This window comes from Chelon labrosus (assembly GCF_963514085.1).
Source record: "Chelon labrosus genome assembly, chromosome: 7".
Taxonomy (NCBI): domain Eukaryota; kingdom Metazoa; phylum Chordata; class Actinopteri; order Mugiliformes; family Mugilidae; genus Chelon; species Chelon labrosus.
Window position 1 is genome coordinate 23,821,689 of NC_140343.1, and position 20,215 is coordinate 23,841,903.

The 20,215-nt window shown below is 40.5% G+C and overlaps 1 protein-coding gene across 1 annotated transcript in view; it reads right to left on the reverse strand.

The window, feature by feature from the left end:
• Window positions 1-605: 605 nt before the first annotated feature.
• The window catches only part of naaladl2 (N-acetylated alpha-linked acidic dipeptidase like 2), a 372,313-nt gene continuing 352,703 nt past the window's right edge, over window positions 606-20,215 (reverse strand). The window contains exons 15-16 of the mRNA XM_084547593.1: window positions 10,676-10,874; window positions 606-1,565 (exon numbers count right to left, since the gene is read on the reverse strand). Of these exons, the coding sequence (XP_084403719.1) occupies window positions 1,316-1,565; window positions 10,676-10,874 (449 nt within the window). The 3' untranslated portion in view covers window positions 606-1,315. The remainder of the gene's footprint in view (window positions 1,566-10,675; window positions 10,875-20,215) is intronic.

Consider the following 20,215-nt stretch of genomic DNA (forward strand, 5'->3'; position numbering starts at 1 on the left):
TTCAAGAATAAAACAAGCAGGGAGGTCCCAATCAGTATGGGATGATTGGTATCAGGCTTCAGCCAAGCCCGATCTATTGTAACTATTTATTTTACGTCTGTCATAAACAAAACCACATCCCTGTAGCGACAAAGCATCTTCTGTTTTAACGGCAGTTGGAGTAGAGGATGACCCAAAATCAAATAACCTTATTATTCACTGTGGAAAATGATGTCAGTCAGAAATTTGCAAATTGTGCAATGCAGATGTTTCGCAAGGTGATAGTAGGAGATTGTCACTCGATATTACGAAATAAAAAAAAAATTCCAGAGTATGCCGCGTACACTCAGGCAAAGGCGGCACCGAAACAACAACAACAAGCTCTGACGGCTAGAGACAACGTCAAGGCTACATATATTACAGAGAGGGTTACAGAGTTTATGCCGTTAGATGACCAGCCCATTTCTGGAGTGGAGAACAGTTGTTTTTTTACCGCTTGTTTGAGCTTCTGGAGAAAGGTATGAGCTACCCTCTCCTTGCTACATTAGCTTTGACAGTGCTATTCTGCGACATACTGTATTTTGAATAACATAAGACTGCGTCAAATGGATGCAGAAGTATAAATTGTGCTTTACTCAAGGAACTTTTGCCAATTTGAAGCTAACTTTGTGCTCCTCCCCCGAAATTAAAAATAAAGTAGGCAACACTGCCGCAAACAGTGTGGACATCCAAGAGCTTTCCAAATAAAATTACACTTTAATCATTTAAAACTACTGCCCACACATGTAAACTCATTCTCCTCCAGGCTTACACCTCAAAAAAACTGAACTTAGATGTGAATCTATTGTAAACCCAAATGCAAAACTGAGATCTCATTTTCTGTATTTTCTGTTAATTTTTTTCAAAAACTTCCTGTACTGGTCAGTTTTCACTGGAAGAGACTTTAGTGCAATTTAAATGACCCTACTGTATCAATATTATTTGCATATCTTAGTGCTAGTGTGAAACAAATTAGTTTCGATACATTCATTAATCACAAATAGTTTTTTACAACCCTTGATATAAAAATGATTCAGTGTGTGTGAATTTTCTATCAATTTCTACCAATCAGCATTGGTTATTGGGGAAGTGCAGAATTAAAAGATAAATGTGAGTTTAAAGGTATTTTCTGCTGAGCAGTGTAAATGCTCACTCAGGGATTCGACTATCAAGCTTTCCAGGACTGCTGTATGAAGAGTCAGATTGGATGAAGTTATTCAGAGGGTCGGTTGTGTTTTAATGTGTCCAATGGGTTGAACTTTGTAAGCTTGATCTGTGGCAGTCGTGTCAGCCCAAATCATTTTTTCGCGTCACTTGGGTAATTTTCAAACAGGTCCAAGCCGAAACACACCAGCCTCTCAGCTGACCTGATGGCCCTAAGGATGAGAGACAGGGACTGGTTCATGGTGCTGTAGCAGAGAACTTCCTTGTTTGCAGAGTTGTATTTGACGGCTTTGCTGGTGGTGTTGCAGTGCAGGACAGCATCTTGAGAGAACTTGAGGATGGAAAACTGAGCTTTCTGTCCTGGAAGGCTGTATAACAGATTCCTATGGAGGGACAAAGAGGAGAGAAGGGAGAGTGTCAGTTTTTCAGGCTGAAGATGACCACCAACTTGTAGTTCACCGATCAGGCATAACATTATAACCACCTTCCTAATATTGTGTCGGTCTCCCTTGTGCCTCAAAAACAGTTGTGACTAATCAGAGAATGGACATGGGCCTTCTGAGGGTGTCCTGTGGTGTCTGGCAACAGAATGTTGTTAGTGGGGGCCTTTGGTCCTATGGGTTGAGGGGAGGGGCCTCTGTGGATCATCCCACAGATACTTGATCAGTTTGGGATCTAGTGAATTCGGAGGCCAGGTCAACACCTTGTGCTGTTCTTCATGTTTTTTTAGTTGTTCCTAAACCGTTTTTGTGTGTGTGTCTGTGTCAGGCTGCATCCTGCTGGGGATGGCTGCTGCCATCAAGGAGTGTCATTGCTATGGGGTGGTGGTGCCTGGTCTGGTCTAGGTGGGTGGTACATGTCTAAGTAACATCCACATGAATCCCAGGTCCAAAAGTTTCCCAGTAAAACATTGAATTGATACAAGATGGTCAATATTTTTTTACTTCACCTGTCAGTGGTTTTAATGTTGTGGCTGATTGGTTTATAAGCTTTATCCAATTCGCATGTTTTAGTACGTGAGTGGAATAAAAGACAGTACGTCTACATTTTTTAAATGTTGTTTGAGGAATATTATTACAACTGCTGAGTCATGTTTTGTGTAAATCGCATGCATTTAAAGGACAACTTAACACCCAGTTTTGGTTTTAATCCAACAACCCTGACCTAGGCTCTATTCAAATATTACAAGGAAAGGCAAATGTATCTCTAAAACACCTTTCACACACAAAGGCCATTTAAAGTGTTTTACATAATGTAATACAAATGCTTAAGAAATGAAAATGTCAAAGTATTCAAATGCAAATTAAGAGTAGAAACCTATTTAAAGGAAGTTTAAAAGTGAAGAAGAGAGATGGGAAAGGGAGAAAATTATAAATATTTAAGGTTTAGTCAAAGGCAGTTTTTCACCCAGGATATAAATGTGATTAAGTCCAGTTACATGCATTACGCCAGAGTTTCAACGAATGGGATGGACAGTTAAATTGAACAGAATAATAAGTTAATGTTGAACTCAGCACTGACTTTTGGTCTATGAGTTTTTCCTGGAAAAGGAAAAGACTTGCTATGGATAGGAACACTGGATTGCTACCAGAATTAGATGACATATACCTTAATTTGTCACTTAAAAGCGAAAAGTAAATAACTAAATTGCAGTTAGTCTATGCAGTGAGATTTTTATTGTGAGAGCATTTTATTGTTTGACAGCTTCACCACAGAAGACTATGTTTTATGTCAGCTGTCCTGCAGTGGATCAATCTCTCCCTCTGAAACACTGAGATACTATCTATTGCATTCATAGTCTCAAGGGAAGACAATGACCGATTGAAACACTGGACTTATAAAACTTTATTTTTGATATTTTGACCTGTGCTTAAGTTTCTGTCACAAACAAACCACAGACACGCCGTGCCACCTGAACTATTGTCCTTAAAGGACCTCGCCCACGTCCACATCTCTTTGTCTTCCTGTCATACGTGCAGCACACACCGGGATGCACACGCGTAAAAAGCAAAGCACAAATATAAACACAGTCGAGCCTTCGGGGCTGGCAGAGTAGTCATTTGTAGGTCAGAATGGCAGAGACTGCAGAGTGTTGCTCTCCGCGGGGCTGAAGTACATTGATTTCTCTTAAAGTGGCTGAACGGACAGTCTTAAAGAGTAAATGGAGTGATTCTTCATCTGTTAAGACACAGGTCGGGAGCTGTAGGGTGTGAAGGAGCGCTGACCTTCAGCACACAATTTAGATTCAAAGCCAGACCACTGGGAAGATTCTGCATCTACTATACTACGTAAAAGCAGTATGTGGCACCAGGGAGACTACTGCTGTAAGTTGAGGGCGTTATTATTACAGTATAATTGTTGACACAGGTGACAATGGGCTATTAATCACGTGTAGCAATATTAAACAGTCAGTTGCTGAATGCACGGCACTGTCAAATTCATTACAATGCCTATGGATGCTCCTTTGATTTTATCACCACTTTAGGTTTTACATATGGGAAATACCACCTGACCTGAGGGGTTTTTGAAATTTAGGATAGACACAATTTCATTAAATAGTATGTAACACTTGCTAAGATGAAAATAATTCCTCGAGAGTTAAGTATTGAGGAGAATACTGAGGAGAATACCTACAGACCACAGTAACCATGTGTCACAATCAACAGAGATGTTTAAGTTTACAAGGACTATGATTCTGTGTTTAAAACTTGGCTTCAAACTGTTTTTGCGTTTATGTGGCAGGCAGGCCTCTCTTGGATCTACTGTACCCCATGCATAAGCTGCATGAGCAACAATTCCTTCGGAGGAATACGAGTTGTAAGTAATTCATACATCTTGACCGCATACAGTGTCCCAAGGATATTCCATTACCGCAGCCAAAATAAACATTAAAGCCAACATCAGTCAGTTCCAATTCCACCTAGGTCCAATGTTTTGCAGACAGTTTAATCGGTGAACCTGCAGGGGTTACTGCATGTATTGCCCTAGATAAAGTGTACTTGAGTCAAACACCTGGGATATAAATGGAACATGAGTGAATGAAATGTGCAAGTTAGGCTGAACATGTTTCACCATTCCCATTTAAGATGCAGTTAAAAGCAGTTGGACAAGAGGGCTACTCAGAATTCAACACGTTACACAAGAGTTTTACTTGTTTGCTGGGGTGTATCTGAGATGTTCATGCTCAACTACTGGATTTATATTTGTTAAACAGTTTGATTAGTTAACACGAATAATCCGCCAAGAGATCTTGGCAGGGCATGCTGTAGATATCCAGGCAATACAAGGATTCTTTTTTTTTATGAATGAGTGAGCCATGTTCAGGTCTTCCCAAAGAACTCTGGGAGGCATAAACTAGGAGACTGCGTTTGAATTGGTGTAAAGTTTGCTTGGCCTGACTGCAGTTTGCTGTGACCTGTCTGTAAAAACTCCAATGACCCTGGACTGGATGGAAACTGACTTTCTCCGGTAGTGATAGTGGATATCAAACTAACTTCAGGTTGTACACGGAAGCTCCTGGAATGTAGCACACACAGTATTTTGAGCAGATTCTTCTAGTCTCTCTTTGACTTTTGGCCTTCATTTGCATTACAGCTGTGGCCTGGAAGCCAGATAAACTTTCCCCCACTCCCAATTTTTTTGCAGGGTAAACTTGGTCCGGAGTTCAGTTTCGAACTGATTATGCCTATTTGGGCAGGCTTTAGGCGGCGACTGACAGCGGAGTAATAGCGACATGGTCATCCACGTCAACTGCCAGCTTTCCTTGCAGCTGAGCAACCTTTTGGCACACTGTGAGTAAGAGGACTGTGAGACTACTCAGACCTGCCGTTCTGTGTTCGCATATTTGTGAGTGCCCTGACTTATTCTGCGTGTTTATTTATTTTCACGAGAAGCCAGTGCTGTTACCATCACTTTATATGTTACTGGGGGAAAATATACTGTATATCACTAATGTTACAATCTCCCTGAAGATTGCAAAGAAATGGACAGATGGAGCAGAAATTCATGTACAGAGGGATGTACATTTATTCTCCTGCTGCCAAACCCCCAGTGGGTTTATAAAGCAGTTTTAGCTTTGCTATGAAAGACATTCTGATATTTCTTTGTGTTTTTCCTTAAATCTAAATGGAAAAATATTTACAGCTACACCAAAAGGTCTGAACTCACCAAAAATGCTTCGCAACATTGTATAGTAACAATAATGATAATAATAATTACAATCTTAATTTCTATGGCACTTTTCAAATCAAAATAACAAAGTGCTTAAAAAAAGACATTTGTTAAGCAAGATTCAGAGGAGATCACAGAGTCAGCTGACCTGATTTTCCCGGGCAGATGATTCCACAGCCGTGGGCCCTAACCGTGTACGCCCTGTCCCCTTTTGTTTTCTGCCGGGCCCCAGGAACAGACAGTAGTAGCATGTACAGAGCTGAAATGCCAGTGATACAGCCATGGGTACGGCCATGAAGAGCATCAGATGTAATCAGTAAGATCTTAAAATCGATTCTAAAACATACTGGGAGCCAGTGACGACCTGCTAAGATCTAAGTGATATGATCCTCTTTCCTAACCAGATATACATCACACAGTATTTGGTGAAAATCTTTATAAGCATGTGTCTTTAAGTGCGTTTAATGAAAGACCACGAGTTACAAATCATAAGCGTCATTAAGAAATTTTGTTGCTGCTATGCTAAAACCAAAAATCTCCTAGTTATGGGTTTCTTCTAATACACCTCCGGTTTTCAAAACAGACATTTTAGAGACTGTTCAATACTCTAAGACTAATTGTATCAGCCCTGTGAGGGGATGGTAACTTCCTTTATAAATGAGTGCTATTAAGCCTTAATGCTTTCCAAGCATGATGGAGCAGCTAATTTTAGCTTGGATGCTAATGGCAGACCAGAACAATTAACATGTCTATTACTGCCATAAACTGTGACTAACGCTGAACAGCAGAAGCCATTTATTCTGTAGGAATCTAGTGGTAAAGTAGACAGCTGAAGAGCAGTGGGTGGATGGCAGACACAGTGTGGTATTAGCATCCACATACTGTGCGGCACAAACAGAAGGAGGTGTTGCTGTTGTGGGACAGAAATATAGTTGCAGAGAAAACAGTCCTCGCTATCAGTCAAGGTCAGCTCTCCTCCAAGTAAATGTAATTTTATGTGATTTATTGTGTTTATTCTTAAACCGGACAGTTTGACTAAAATAAATTCATCGACTAATCTGGAGTTTTCACTTTCTCACACATGCACTGTGCAGAGCCAATGAATTACTGCTGCTACGCCCAGAAAAGCCGCAGCCTGAAAAAAAAAAAATCAAAAAAAAAAATCAAACACGGTTGAGTGTAAATTATTCCACTTTTCCCTTTTTTTTCCCCCAGTCGATTGGAATAAATATGTGTGAAATACTGTGAAGCACAAGTTTTATGTTACATTATTGCTGGTCTGCTCCATATGTAGAGCAAGTTGAAAAAGAAGTCGATGCACGCGATGCAAGATAGATGGCTGATGGGGTTTAAATCATGGCTGCCCCAACATGGTAGGGCAGGTGATTTAGGGACAGTATGAAAATTATTAGGGGGGAGGGTAATAGATTTTTTTTTTCTTTCTGGAATGGTATATATTATATTTACACTGTAGTTCTTTGTTTCTGATCCACGCCTTTTTTTTTAATTTAAAGTTGCAGCAACTTGTTTTTTTTTTCAGTTTTTCACATCTTCAATTATTTATTTTGGGGTAACTGGGGAGAGAGTGCAGACTTTTTTTTCTAGTAGGGTTCAAAGAGGTGGGAAGGATTGGTTCATGCAAAGCTGCAATCTGTATCTGTTTATATCTATATTTTTGTATATATTCGGATTTTGTCTGGAGCAGTTGTGGGCATGCAGCAGAAGTTGTTAGTTGTTTGGACTTCTTTATTCACTGTGTTAGAAAGTTTTCAAGCAACAGTACAGTTCATGAGCTACAGTAGAAGACGTCTGAAGACCTCTGACTTCTGAAATAATACTTATGGAGCTAAATATGAAACAAAATTTGTTTTGCACTTTAGAGCCTTCACAGTAAACATAGTTTGTGCAGTACAGCTGAACAACCTCACTGAGGTCATCTCTTGTAATAGTTTTCAGTTAACAGGTGTGCCTTGTCAAAAGATAACTGATGGAATTTCTTGCTTTCTTGACACATTTGAGCCCATCAGTTATTTTGTGCAGCAAATAGCCCTATCCAACCATTGTACAGGGTTTCCCATACAATGTTAATACTGTGGTGGAGCGCAGGGTCTAATTTGCACACATTTCAAACAATGTTGTGCTTGCGTTATTTTTCCTATTACTATCGAAAGCACCCCCCCGACGGAAAAAACGGCACGGCCAACTCACGTAGCATGAGAAGCTATTTGTGTTGTTCATTAATAAAAATGTATGTTACCGCCACTTTTTAAAACTCGATGTTTGTGCTCTTGGTTTTTTTAGACCATTTAAAAGGATTTAAAGAGAGTTGGTCAAAACCCGGAAGAAACGACTCCAGACGTAACGTGAACTAGCTTAACTTTATAAGAGCTAGCTAGCAAAGTTAGATTGAGAGTCAACTATTTACTATTGAGATCTATTCGCTGATACTTTATTTAATCTTACATACATTTGTCCATAGAATGCCACGTCTAAACAGCTTATATTTAGTTTTCTGTATATAAGCTGCACAGGCTGCTGCGATTTGTAGCTAAATCCAATATCATTATATATCATTATTAATATTTGTTATTAAGGTAATTTAAAGATGGATTTATACAAAACACGTGCTCTTGTTTTATGTGCCCTATACTGTATAAATAGTTCATAGTTGTTAATAGTAGGGATAGCGGATAGATATTAGGAACCTGAAACTGCCAAATACTGTGATGAAACTGTCTCTTGTGAGCTCTGCATTGGGAAAGGAAGACCAAGAGGTACCTCTGCCGCAGAGGAAGAGGAGTTCATTACAGTTAACAGCCTCAGAAACTGCAAATTAACAGCAACTCAGATTAGAGCCCACACGAGTTCAAGTAGCAAACAAATCTCAACACCAACTGTTGCCGATGGGGGGACTTGGCCTTCTACAAAATGAAATATGGGATTAAACTTCCCTCCCACTCCAGTGAATTTACTCTTCGTCTTCTACTGATAAGTACCAACTTGTTCTTTGTCTGCCAGCATGTTCTGAGTAAACCAGTGCATTGGATCACCTGCCAAGGTCCTAGGTTTTGGTCCTTTCATTTCCTGGTTTATTTGGAAAGATCTTTTTCTTTGTGCATCATGGTTTGTTATCCTCCTGCCATTGTGTGTTTTACCACTCTTTTTCACTCGTGTCTTGTTGCCCGTGCTCTCCCTCTGTCGTTTGTCTGCAATCCTCCTGGCGCATGTTGGTTTCTGTGCTCCTTGTGTTTTTCTTCAATTCTATTGAGTTTCTCTCTGGCTGCGGTTAGATTTCTTTTGTTAGACTTTGTCTGGATTTTCAAGTTCACCAGTAACTTTTATGAAAGAATACTTTTTGTTAACTCATCCTGCAGCAGTGCCTGTGTGCTCTCCACGCAATAATACAGTGCACAATGTTGCTTTTTTTTTTACGTCATCATATTACCGAACGCCTATTTAATTATCTACTTAACAGCTGAACAAAAGACCAGAAAACTCTTTGGAATTAAGTCATGATTTAAATAACTCCAGGGTACATTTTGAATGGGACATGACTGCAGTCATTAAATGACTGTCTGACTTCAGCAAAATCATGTTATTGCATGTTTAGCTCCATCAGTTCTCAGTTGAGAACACCCAGCGTGCATTATGGTAATGGTGTGGGTTAGCTTTTTTGATTGCATTGACCACTTAATTCACCACACAAAGCCATAGCCTTCTGCTTCAAAATGCATCTACAGACTCCTTAACTTCATGACTGGCTTTGACCAACAACTATGAGCCACAACATTAAAGAAGTAAATAACATTGATCCAATGTTCTGATGGGAACGTTTGGATCTGCCATTCATGTGGATGTTACTTAGACATGTACCACCCCCTAGACCAGACCAGTCACCCCCACCTCATAGCAATGACACTCCTTGATGGTAGCAGCCATCCCCAGCAGGATGCAGCCTGACACAGACACACACACAAAAACAGTTTAGGAACAACTCAAAAAAACATGAGAGCACAAGGTGTTGACCTGGCCTCCAAATTCACTAGATCCCAAACTGATCAAGTATCTGTGGGATGATCCACAGAGGCCCCTCCCCTCAACCCATAGGACCCAAAGGCCCCCACTAACAACATTCTGTTGCCAGACACCACAGGACACCCTCAGTAGGCCCATGTCCATTCTCTGATGAGTCACAACTGTTTTGGAGGCACAAGGGAGACCTACACATCATTAGGAAGGTGCTCATAATGTTATGGCTGATCAGTGTAATATTCCAATGATAACTTCCAATCATGTTAGTGCTTGACCTTCACTGAAGCACGTAATTAAGTGTATAGCTAAAACTCAGAGCAGGAGGACCACTACTACTACATGAATGTGTACTTCAGTTTTGAACACAAAGGAGGGATGAATATTCTCTAAAACCTTTACACAATTTCAGTTCAAAGTTTATCTGTTGACAGACTCTTGTTTTCATTCTGTAATTCTGATAGGGATACTTTCCACTGAAGTTTGCTCATGAAAGCTGCTCATTCCTGAGAAGTGTTTATCAGACCAATCTGCTGTGTGGGCCACATGTTCCCTGCCAACGGACTCTCGTCATTCCACTGATCAGCAGTTATTGGCAGTAATGCATCAAGTAAATATTGAAGCTACAGAAGCGTGCACAAATGCAACAAGAAAGTCTGCCAGCAAGCAAACATGGGAGTAAAAAAAACATGTCCAACACACTGGATGCATTTACCTTTTTTAGCAACAACATTTTACAGGGATTATAAATCGATATCATGCGATGCTGGAATGTGAGTCCGCCAACAGACGCGATGCCTCAACTTTTCAGGAGAGCTAAGAAGGTATGTGAGTCTATGCAGATGTCTGACCTAACTGAACAGGAAAGCAGGGCCGTGCTTTCAGGAGAAGAGAAGCCCAAGGCGGGAGGACATCGTTTGGGTCACCTGCAAGTTTGCTTAGTTCAAATATGAGACCTCTTTAATGCTTACTGGAAGGGGTTATACTATTCAGCAAGGAGAGAAAGGAACTGTTGACCCAGAAAAAAACATAGTCTGCACATGACCTGAATAATTTTGCACCAGAAATAAAGAGCACACCAGCAAACACATTGCTGTAAGAGATTTCATATGTCAAGAACAAAAAAAAAAAATATTATTATATAATGATAATCAGCACTGTGAGTATTCAGTAACCTTTTCCACATATTTTAAAACTGACTGTGTATGCATGAGTGGACTAAAAGTAAACAGATTACTTACTACCGCCCAACAACAGTGTTGCAACTCCGAGGAGACAGTAACCTCTCTCCTACCTGTACACTCCAGGCGGTGTCTGTGGGATGATGAAGCTCTTCTCCAGGTCACGGAGTACATCATTCAGCATCCGCACGTGGGAGGGGTCGCGCTCTTTCGGGTCATTCGCTGGCCGCATTGTTTCTGACTGGAAGAAAGCCGCGTGGTCTCTGAGAGAGGAGGCTGAGGCCAGCAGGGGTGAAGACACCACACTCTTGTCTAGAAAGATACGCAGGAAGAAGACAAGTATCAGAAAACAACAGATGAAGATTTTCAAGTATTTTTTCAAGTCTAAAAGTTTAAATGTCGAGAAAAAGTATCTGACTTAAATCTGCTGCTGCTGAAAAAACTTATATGAGGTTATTGTGCTCATGGGATTTAAACTTGAATCTCAGATATTCACTCAGATGAACACGACCTGTGAAATGGACCAGTTTATGTCTGGAAGGGTATTTGGTTCCTGCCCCCCACATAAACAGCAAGAAAACCAGCAGTAGTATAATAAGAAGGAAGCATTCAAGGTTGCCTTTCACCTCAACAACAGAAAATGCTGCATTATTCAGTTTCTTTCTCAGTTTACATAGATGAACGACGAAGACAAGAACACCTTCTTTTTTATTATAGGTGTAAATGTGAAGGCTCTAGTGCAATAAGTAGAGTGGGTTGTATGTGTACTTGAGTCAGACAATGAACGCTGTGTTATTCTCAGAACGACTAGCTCGATGTGTCACTGTAACTGTAAAGCACCTTGGGCACTAGGTAGAAAGGCGCTATATACAGTATAATAGACAGAATCCCATCACAAGTGCTATTTAAACCCAAAAGCATTTCCCATAACAAGTGTAAGCGCGGCTTAAGTGTAAACATGCAACAAACAAAATGGATTACCTACTTCTCTGCAGGCTTTCACCTACTCTAAGCAGATGGCTTAATGGAGCTATCAGGGAAGACAAAGGGCAGCTGGATCTGTGTCTGTATCAGTGAAGCTTGGTGCACAGTGATAAGTCAATGCTGCAGCCAAATCTTTGAGACGTAGTTTAAACTACAAACCGTTCACATCAGTACACGCTGAAAACCCTGGCCGACAAGGTAACCGTCAATAACAAAAAACACAGTCACAGTTAAAGTCAGTCTGATGATTGCTTGGTTCAAAATAGTGTAAAAAATGATGCATGACCCATGGTACTCAAGCTGCACTTAGGGTATTTAAAGAGTACATGAGACAGCTCCTCCGAAGACAGAAAACCAAAAAAGCACTGGGTCCTGACCATGTCACTAACTCTTGTCTAAAAGCTTGTGCTGACCAACTGGCTCCATTATAGGCCCCATTCCACTGTCATCCCAATCCTCAAAAGAGCCTGGGTCTGTCTGTGTCTGTGGCCACGGAGTCCTGGTGAACAGCCGAGGTTCAAAAAAGTCACTTGTTATATGTAAAAACGCTAGTGCCAGAAAGCACTCTTCTCCTTAAACCAATAACTGTACCTATAAAAACCCAACTGTCTGAAGACATCACTGCAGTGAGACCTTATACTATGCTAAGGCCTTATACTAAGGTACTAAGGTGCAGGTAATAGACAGGTACACTGTGCCGATTGTACCCCGCCTAATTTAGGATAAGCTTGGACCACCCTCTAATAATCTGAGGCAGATAACGAATGGACAGGAAGGTCATGAAATAGTTCATTACATGATTAAATCTGACAGGTTTTCACGCTCTCCTCACATATTGAGTGGTCAGGCATGTGACATGTCAGATGCAGAGACGCCGCCAGTCAGTCATCAGCTGCTGGTATATGTAAAATTAGAAATCAGAAGCAAGACTTGGCAATGTTTACTTTCGTGTTTTATGCATTTGAATGTAACGCTTTGAATTTTCCTGACATAATGAGATTAGATTTATGTATTGGCCTCTTTCCCTTCCCCCTCCAACCTCAACCTGTCATGAGTAAACACATACACCAAATTTTGTGTTTCAAACCCTGTACCAAAAATCCACAGTTAAAGGTAACCTTTTCCATCCAACCAAGACAAATTTTAACCCTCAAAGACATGTGGGGCCTGGAAAAATTGACCCACGAGGACAACCGGTCCTGCAATGTTAGTAATCCGCAGAACTTTGGTCCCCACAACTTAATAGAAGCAAGAACACAAACGCACACACAAACCCAGTTACTCACAGAAGGCTGTCCTCATTAGCCTGTCAACAGAGAGCATGCCTGTTTTACAGTACATTTGGCACAACAAATCAATTACCTTTCATTTACAGTTAATTGGCTTGTATTCCTGGCTCTATTAAATGATATCTGGCTGGATCCAATGGACCCATGCTAGAAAGGCTGAAATCTGTTATGTCACCGCCTGTATCAGGACATTTACATTTATCATTACATGTACATGTGCAGGTGCTCAACTGTCCGTTAGACATAGATATAATTAGAAAACTACAGTCATGTAGGCGGACAACACCAGACAATTTCATGCATGAGACCTCCCATCTTATCCAAATGAAACCTTATACTCCCTTTGTCACAGCAGTAAATCAATTTTAGGATTATCGGGTTCTCGCACCAGATTAAACAAGGCTGGTATTTAAATTTGGAATAGAACCCATGGAACCCATGTTTGAAATTAGACAGACCTCTTTATCAGCAGGGAGAAAAATAACCATGCCAGGCCCAGCATTTAACCCCCAGGCTCTCTTTTTCGACATCGACCTACATGGAACTCCACACACTGGAATTTTCTCTCGATATGGGATTAAAGGAAAACTAGGTCCACTGTTAAGGCTATTTCCGCCCATCTTTCTTCTTCTTCTCCATGCCGTCTAAACATCTATCATACCGCAAACACACAAGTTCCTTTTCTGCAAACCAGGTGATCAGAGATTACTATTGAAATATACAGTTATGTATATTGCATGTGTAATGTATGTGTAATTCCACATTTTAAACATTTATCTCAGGGTTTTGAGAACTTGAAGACCTGTCTGTCCGGGCTCAAAGAATATGGAGATGAAGACGGATTAAAAGAGATATAAACCAGTAACTTACAACAAAAAATGTAGTCAAAATACCATGACATAGGTGTGTGTTTGCGTTTCTTGAGATCAGAGTGTGCCACAGTAGGTTGGGAACAGAGCGTGACTCATTGCAGGGGAAGGAGGAATACAGAGGGGACAAAAATAGACAATGAGATCTGTTCTCTCCTACAAATTTAAATGGCTCTGCTTCCTCAGAGCCAGCTGGGACTCATGAAATATTGTTTGATTGTTGTAATCCATCACATCTTTTGACACATAGGGACGTGTGTGAGTGCGTTTGCATTCGGGTATACAGTTGGGACTTAGCCTCATGCGGTAACAGTGGCAGAGAGAGGCAGAGGAAAGCAAAAAAGCTTTAAGGTGATGCTTTCATTCAGCTGGATATTTTCTTTTTAGTACACCGACGTCTATTGATATTGATAAATGCCAAAGTTTGTTAGTTTGTTAGTTCATTTTGCATTATTCTTAAAGAATACTGGCCATCCTTTAATTATGTGGGAAGCAAAACCATCCTATTTACACAAAATTAAGTCATCACTTTGGGAAATGCTCAACCAGGACCAGCTTCAGGACCATTACCACCATTGGTATACTACCAATGCTTCAGCTACTAAAAAGGTCATTGAACCTTTTACAAACATTCAAAAGGTTGAAGCAGGAATTCTGGCTCTGGACACTTGCGGGAGGCTCCTTTGCCCCTAAAGAACTGAAATCCCCAGAGGCCTGCTAGATGGGCGGCTGTGGCTCAGTGGGTGGAGCGGGTTGTTCATGAGCTGGAGGGTTAACGGTTCGGTACATTAACCAATGAATGGGTAAATGTGTCTTTGCGACTAAAAAGTTCTTTGCGTATGAATAAATACAAATGCACTGTATAGATACAAGAACGCCTGCCACTCGACTACAAAGACTAACATCTTTTAACAATGGACCCAAGTGAAAAAAGGTCAAGGCCTAGCCGAGTCCTCAAGGAGGAAATAGCAACATGCTCTCAGTAATATGGTTAAAAAAAAAATATCAAAGTGTACATTTGTGTACTTAAAGCTGGGGAACCACTACACAACCTTGACAGTCTTTACACATTTTGAAAACACTAGGAGTACACACTAACAGATCGGCTTCAGCACGCCAGCTTTTGTATGACGACTGAAAGACTTCACACACTTAACAACTTCACCTGGTGAGGGATCACAGACTACAAGACTTATCAAACCAACTAAAGGGAGTTTTCGCGAGAGTTTGTTTTGTTCAATTGGCTTGAGTGTGACGGCTGTGTTATACACTGCAACCAGCGTCATATAGGAACCTGTGCTCCTGCAAAACTCGATTAATCTCTCCTTCATCTCTACAGGTTTGCTTTGTCGCCGCTCTTGCTGTTTGCCATCGTGGTTTTGATATTCCTGCTTCTTCTTGTCATTTTCTGACACTATTTCCTGTGTCCCATCTTCTCTTTGTCACTGGCTGTTGGGTCGGTAATAAGTTCACACTACCTGATTGCATCCAGATTCAGCTAAACAAATTCAAACGTTTGATTGACTGCAACTGAGGTCAGGTCGGGTCTGTTCCCCTCACAAATTTGCAGATTCCCAACAAACTGATTTTTGTGCCAACTACCCATTCAGACTGTCCCCAACTAATGCAGACTGGTGCAGGATTTTGCCCAACTGGGAATCGTCTGTAAAAACTGGCAAAAAATCTTGTAGTGTGTCCTCCGCTTTAGTGTACCTAGGAACCAGATGCATGATGGTTGACATATTGTAACTGTGACGTGCAGATGACCACGGAAATTTCTGAACCTACAGCTGTGCTAGTGTCATATTTTTTTCTGCTTAAAAATCTCAGAAGTTCTCAGAAAGGTGCTACTAAACTATTCCCTATTGTATAATATGCCAAACAGACGTGACCACAACCAAGAGAGAAGAGTCAATTTGTGGGCAGACAATAAAGGTTGATGATGAGAGTCACATTGCCATAATACTAATATCATGTGAAGAAGGGCAATGCCTTTTTGATGTCCTCTGAACATATTCTTCGCCTATAAGCTTTACTATGTGAGCCCAGTGGTGCTGATTTACATGATGATAAAATAATGATTATTATATGATTATGTGAAACCGAGCAGTAAATACATAAAGGTTTTATAAAGTATTTGATATAAATCTTTTATTGAAACAAACTTGTAAATTCTTGTAAGTTATTTCTATTCTTCATGCTGGTGGCTGTGATGTCCTTGGTGATCACTGATTGGACAGTCAATTTATTTCTATTTCAGTTTCACAACGTCTTTTCATTTAACACTCTTTCACTGATTACAAGTAGTCTTCCACAGCTTTATGTTTATTAAAGTACTTTTTAGGGTGCGTTGAAATAAAATGTTCATTTAATTCAAGGTCAGACAACGCTATCAAGGAATTCGAAAAGAAAGTTGCCTCCAGTGTTCATTATTTACTTGATGATCTTCTTGATAAGATTAACAACACGGCAAGATTAACAACGAGTAGGTGAAAACATACATGGATGTTTTTTTGTTCTGTATACACCGATTGGGCATAACATTATGACCACCTTCCTAATATTGTTTCGGTCTCCCTTGTGCCTCCAAAACAATTCTTACTCATCAGAGAACGGACATGGGCCTTCTGAGGGTGTCCTGTGGTGTCTGGCAACAGGATGTTGTTAGTGGCGGCCTTTGGGTCCTATGGGTTTAGGGGAGAGGCCTCTCTGGTTGATCAGTTTGGGATCTAGTGAATGTTTTTTGAGTTGTTCCTAAACCGTTTTTGTATGTGTGTGTGTCTGCGTCAGCCTGCTGCCATCAAGGAGTGTCATTGCTATGGGGTGGGGGTGCCTGGTCTGGGTGGTACATGTCCAAGTAAAATCCACATGAATGCCAGGTCCAGAGGTTTCCCAGCAGAACATAGGTTCATAGGCAAATAGGTTCCCTTAATATAAGTTATTCTTTGTTATCACTGTCTTAGTGATTTCTCTGGGGTTCGAATCCATGGGCTGACTGGGCCTTTCTCTGTGGAGTTTGCATGTTCTCCCAGTGTCTGTGTGGGTTCTCTCCAGGTACTCCAGCTTCCTCCCACTGTCCAAAGACATGCTCATTAGGTTAATTGGTGATTCTAAATTGGCCGTAGGTGTGCATGTGAGTGTGAATGGTTGTCTGTCTCTCTGTGTTAGCCCTGTGATAGACTGGCGACCTGTCCAGGGTGTACCCTGCCTCTTGCCCGATGACAGCTGGGATAGGCTCCAGCAGACCCCGCGACCCTTCACAGGAACAAGCGGTTACAGAAGATGAATGAATGAATGAGACACTTCTGATTGCTATTGGTGCTAAATGGTAAATTGTCCGTTTATATCGCGCATTTCTACATATTGTTACTCAAAGAACAGTCACAATGTCATATCTACTCACTTGTTCACAAAAGTGCACACTAATTCACACACCAATGAGTGCTCATTGCTCATTGCAGCAACTCAGGGTTCAATGCTTTGCTCAATGACACTTTGGGCATGTGGTTCATGTGCTGGGGATCGAACTGCTAACCTTCTGGTTTGTGGACAACCCACGGCTCCACAGCTGCACTTCAGTCCAACTTTATGAATTATTCAGCAAAAATGAACAAAATGTACAAGGAAATTATAAACATGTTTGCATTTAACAAGAAGATCCACATTCCTATTATGCACAGCTTAGCTTGGTCTATTTCAGTATATAGATGTACACAACTTAAACAAGGTTCTCATTCCCTTGCCAGGTTGTCAAGTGCTTGTTCAAAGAGGACTCAATACCTCCACGCCTGAGAATCGTTTCAGTGTCTATTGTACATTTGTCTATTGTACATTTGTTTTCGGCGGCAAAGCTAAAAAGTTCCCCTTTGCTTTTTAATTACCGTACTGAAGTCGAGAAGTAGTAGAGCAGTATTAGAGACCCCATTGAAAGACTTAAGCGTATACTGTATTAATTCAAAGCAATCACAACAGACTTGTATACCTTTCTTTGAGCACTGCTACTGAGGACCAAAGGAAGCCCTGCAACTGAACGCAATCTCTACTGTAAATTAATGGAGATTTATGTCAGATCAGAGGCCAAAGGCAGTTCTGTAAGAAAAGAGGGAAAGAAGGAAAATGGTGATTAAAAAGTTGAACAAAAGGTTTTTTGGGGGGAGGGGGGGTTCAATTAGCTCCGGTTGTTTGATCTTAGTATCCTCCATGACTGCCAGTCATGAATACTGCTGTGCTGCATGCTGACTGTGAAGAATCCATTTAATATCACTAGTCTTGTGCTGCGGGGGGGGGGATTTTGTTTAAACAGGAAGTAGCCTGTCTGTACAGAATGTTGTTGTCATGTGACTTGGTTGAGAGCAGCCATTTTGTAGTAGCAGCCAAAGGGGTCAGAGCAGTGTTACATCTACTGTCATCCTCTCCTTTGAGCTTGTGATATAGCATCAATAAAAAGCAAATTGATTTATTAAAGAAATTCATATATTTTGGTTTGTTTAAAAATTTATGTAACTGTAAGCTGCGTATGTTGTATTAGCTTTAGCATGAGTTGCTAATGTACTGTATTTTTGTTATTTTTCTACAGTTTCACTCTTTTTTTGAGTCCATGAATGAACAGAGTTTGGCTTGCTGTTAAATCGTGTCTCATGATGAGAACAGTATATAAACCTTTAGCTGCAGTACACGAAGAAGGCTTCAGAGAAATACCATTATACTATCCCATCTTACAACACGCTGTGGAGTACTAATAAAAGCTATAGATGGTGCTGAGTTTCAGACAGTTTTTATACAGGCTATACATATCTGCACCGCACAGTATCTGGCATTAACTGTTTGTTCGTAGTGTATGTATTCAGGTCAAGAATATCTATAGATTTCATTGTTGCAAAGCATTATTTTCTACTGTGTTTCTGTTAGTGACTTCATCAGCGACTAGTCGGTGTCAACTTGACTTTCATCAGATAATAGTTGACTTCTAAAATCTTCTATACTCTAAAACCGCACAACTCCTAATAACCATTAACATCTGTCCTACACAGCCTATGTCAAGTTTTTGTCCAACTCTGGCACTGGTCACAAACTAGTATTTGGACAAAAATCGTACCAATAGTCCAAATATATACACCGCTGCCTTGATTTGTACCAGTCACAACACTTAATGATTCTCATTTTAAAGAATTCCTACACTTGGGACGATCACACTTTTTATAAACACTTTGAATATGTCTAGCAGCGGGTGCTATAGTTAGTAATGAACATGAACACTGAACCATTCAATGCAAGTCAATGTGTTTTTGCAATCAATGACGTCAATTATGTAAGTACATTGGTTTTTGTCGTTCCTGCCAAAAACGGAAATACTATTGAAAAATAAAATGTGGAAAATCAATCTCTGAAAAGCTCTCACTGGTGAAAAAGACTTGTTCATCCTACGTCTATGCCACTCCTTTGTCCTTTTATCATGGTTAAAATTATAAGGTGTCTGTACCATTTACATGCCAGCTTTAAATCTGCAACCACTGCCATTAACGGGCCGCACACAACACCAGGAATTATTTATCATGCTTTCCTATCTGTTACCACACTCACACACATCAGAAACTATTTATTTCACTGTCCCATTCCTCCTCCTCTTCTTTCTCTCCATCTGGTGCCTCTCTGTATTTTTAAACCAGCCGAGATAAAAGTCCTCTCCCACCTGTTTTCTGGCTGTGCAGGAGCTGCTTGGTTAAAACAAAATCATTGAGAATATCTGCACGCGCAACTAATTCAGATTTATAACTTTAAGACATTTATAATGCCACCTAGAATTAAATTTAATACCAATTTAATAACCACAATAAAGAGCCCAAAATCTGTCACAAGACCCTCTTTTCTCATTACACACAGCTGATGAACATAATAAAACTAAATGTTTAGCATAAGTAAAATGACACTGTGTGGTGGTGTACGGGGACATGCTTGTTATAAAGCCTGTTTTCAACGACCTTCAACCAAAACTGAACTACATTGTTACTCTGGTGCTAGTCATATACATGTTTGCAGAGATTTATTCAATCTCTTTGCTTTTGTTCAACTCTGTGTTGGTCAAAATTTGTTTGCGCCATCATAGTGTGCGAACATTAGACAAACAAAAGTGCACTTGCATTGATGCATTGTTTTTGAGGATTACCGCCCCAAATAAAGGAGGATGGATGTAAATCCAATGGGTCAATGGCCTCTTGGGTATTGCTAAGTTAGGTTGCAGTGACAGAGCCCCTGCAAGTAAAGGGTGGGAAAAACTAGTTTTGGTGGCAAAAGAAAGCAAAAGAATTTGTTCTGTTAAATCAACTCCATCTTCCCCAACACAAACTAATTCTATCAGCAAGAGTGTAAAAAAATCCTCGTATGACTTACACAGGAGAGATGGGATGTCAGCTGAACCAACAGCAGACACCTCTCCACCGAGACATATAATCTCCCCAGGTCCTGCAAGCAACAAGACAAACAGCAATGCCGATGCAGGAGCAGAGATACTGCG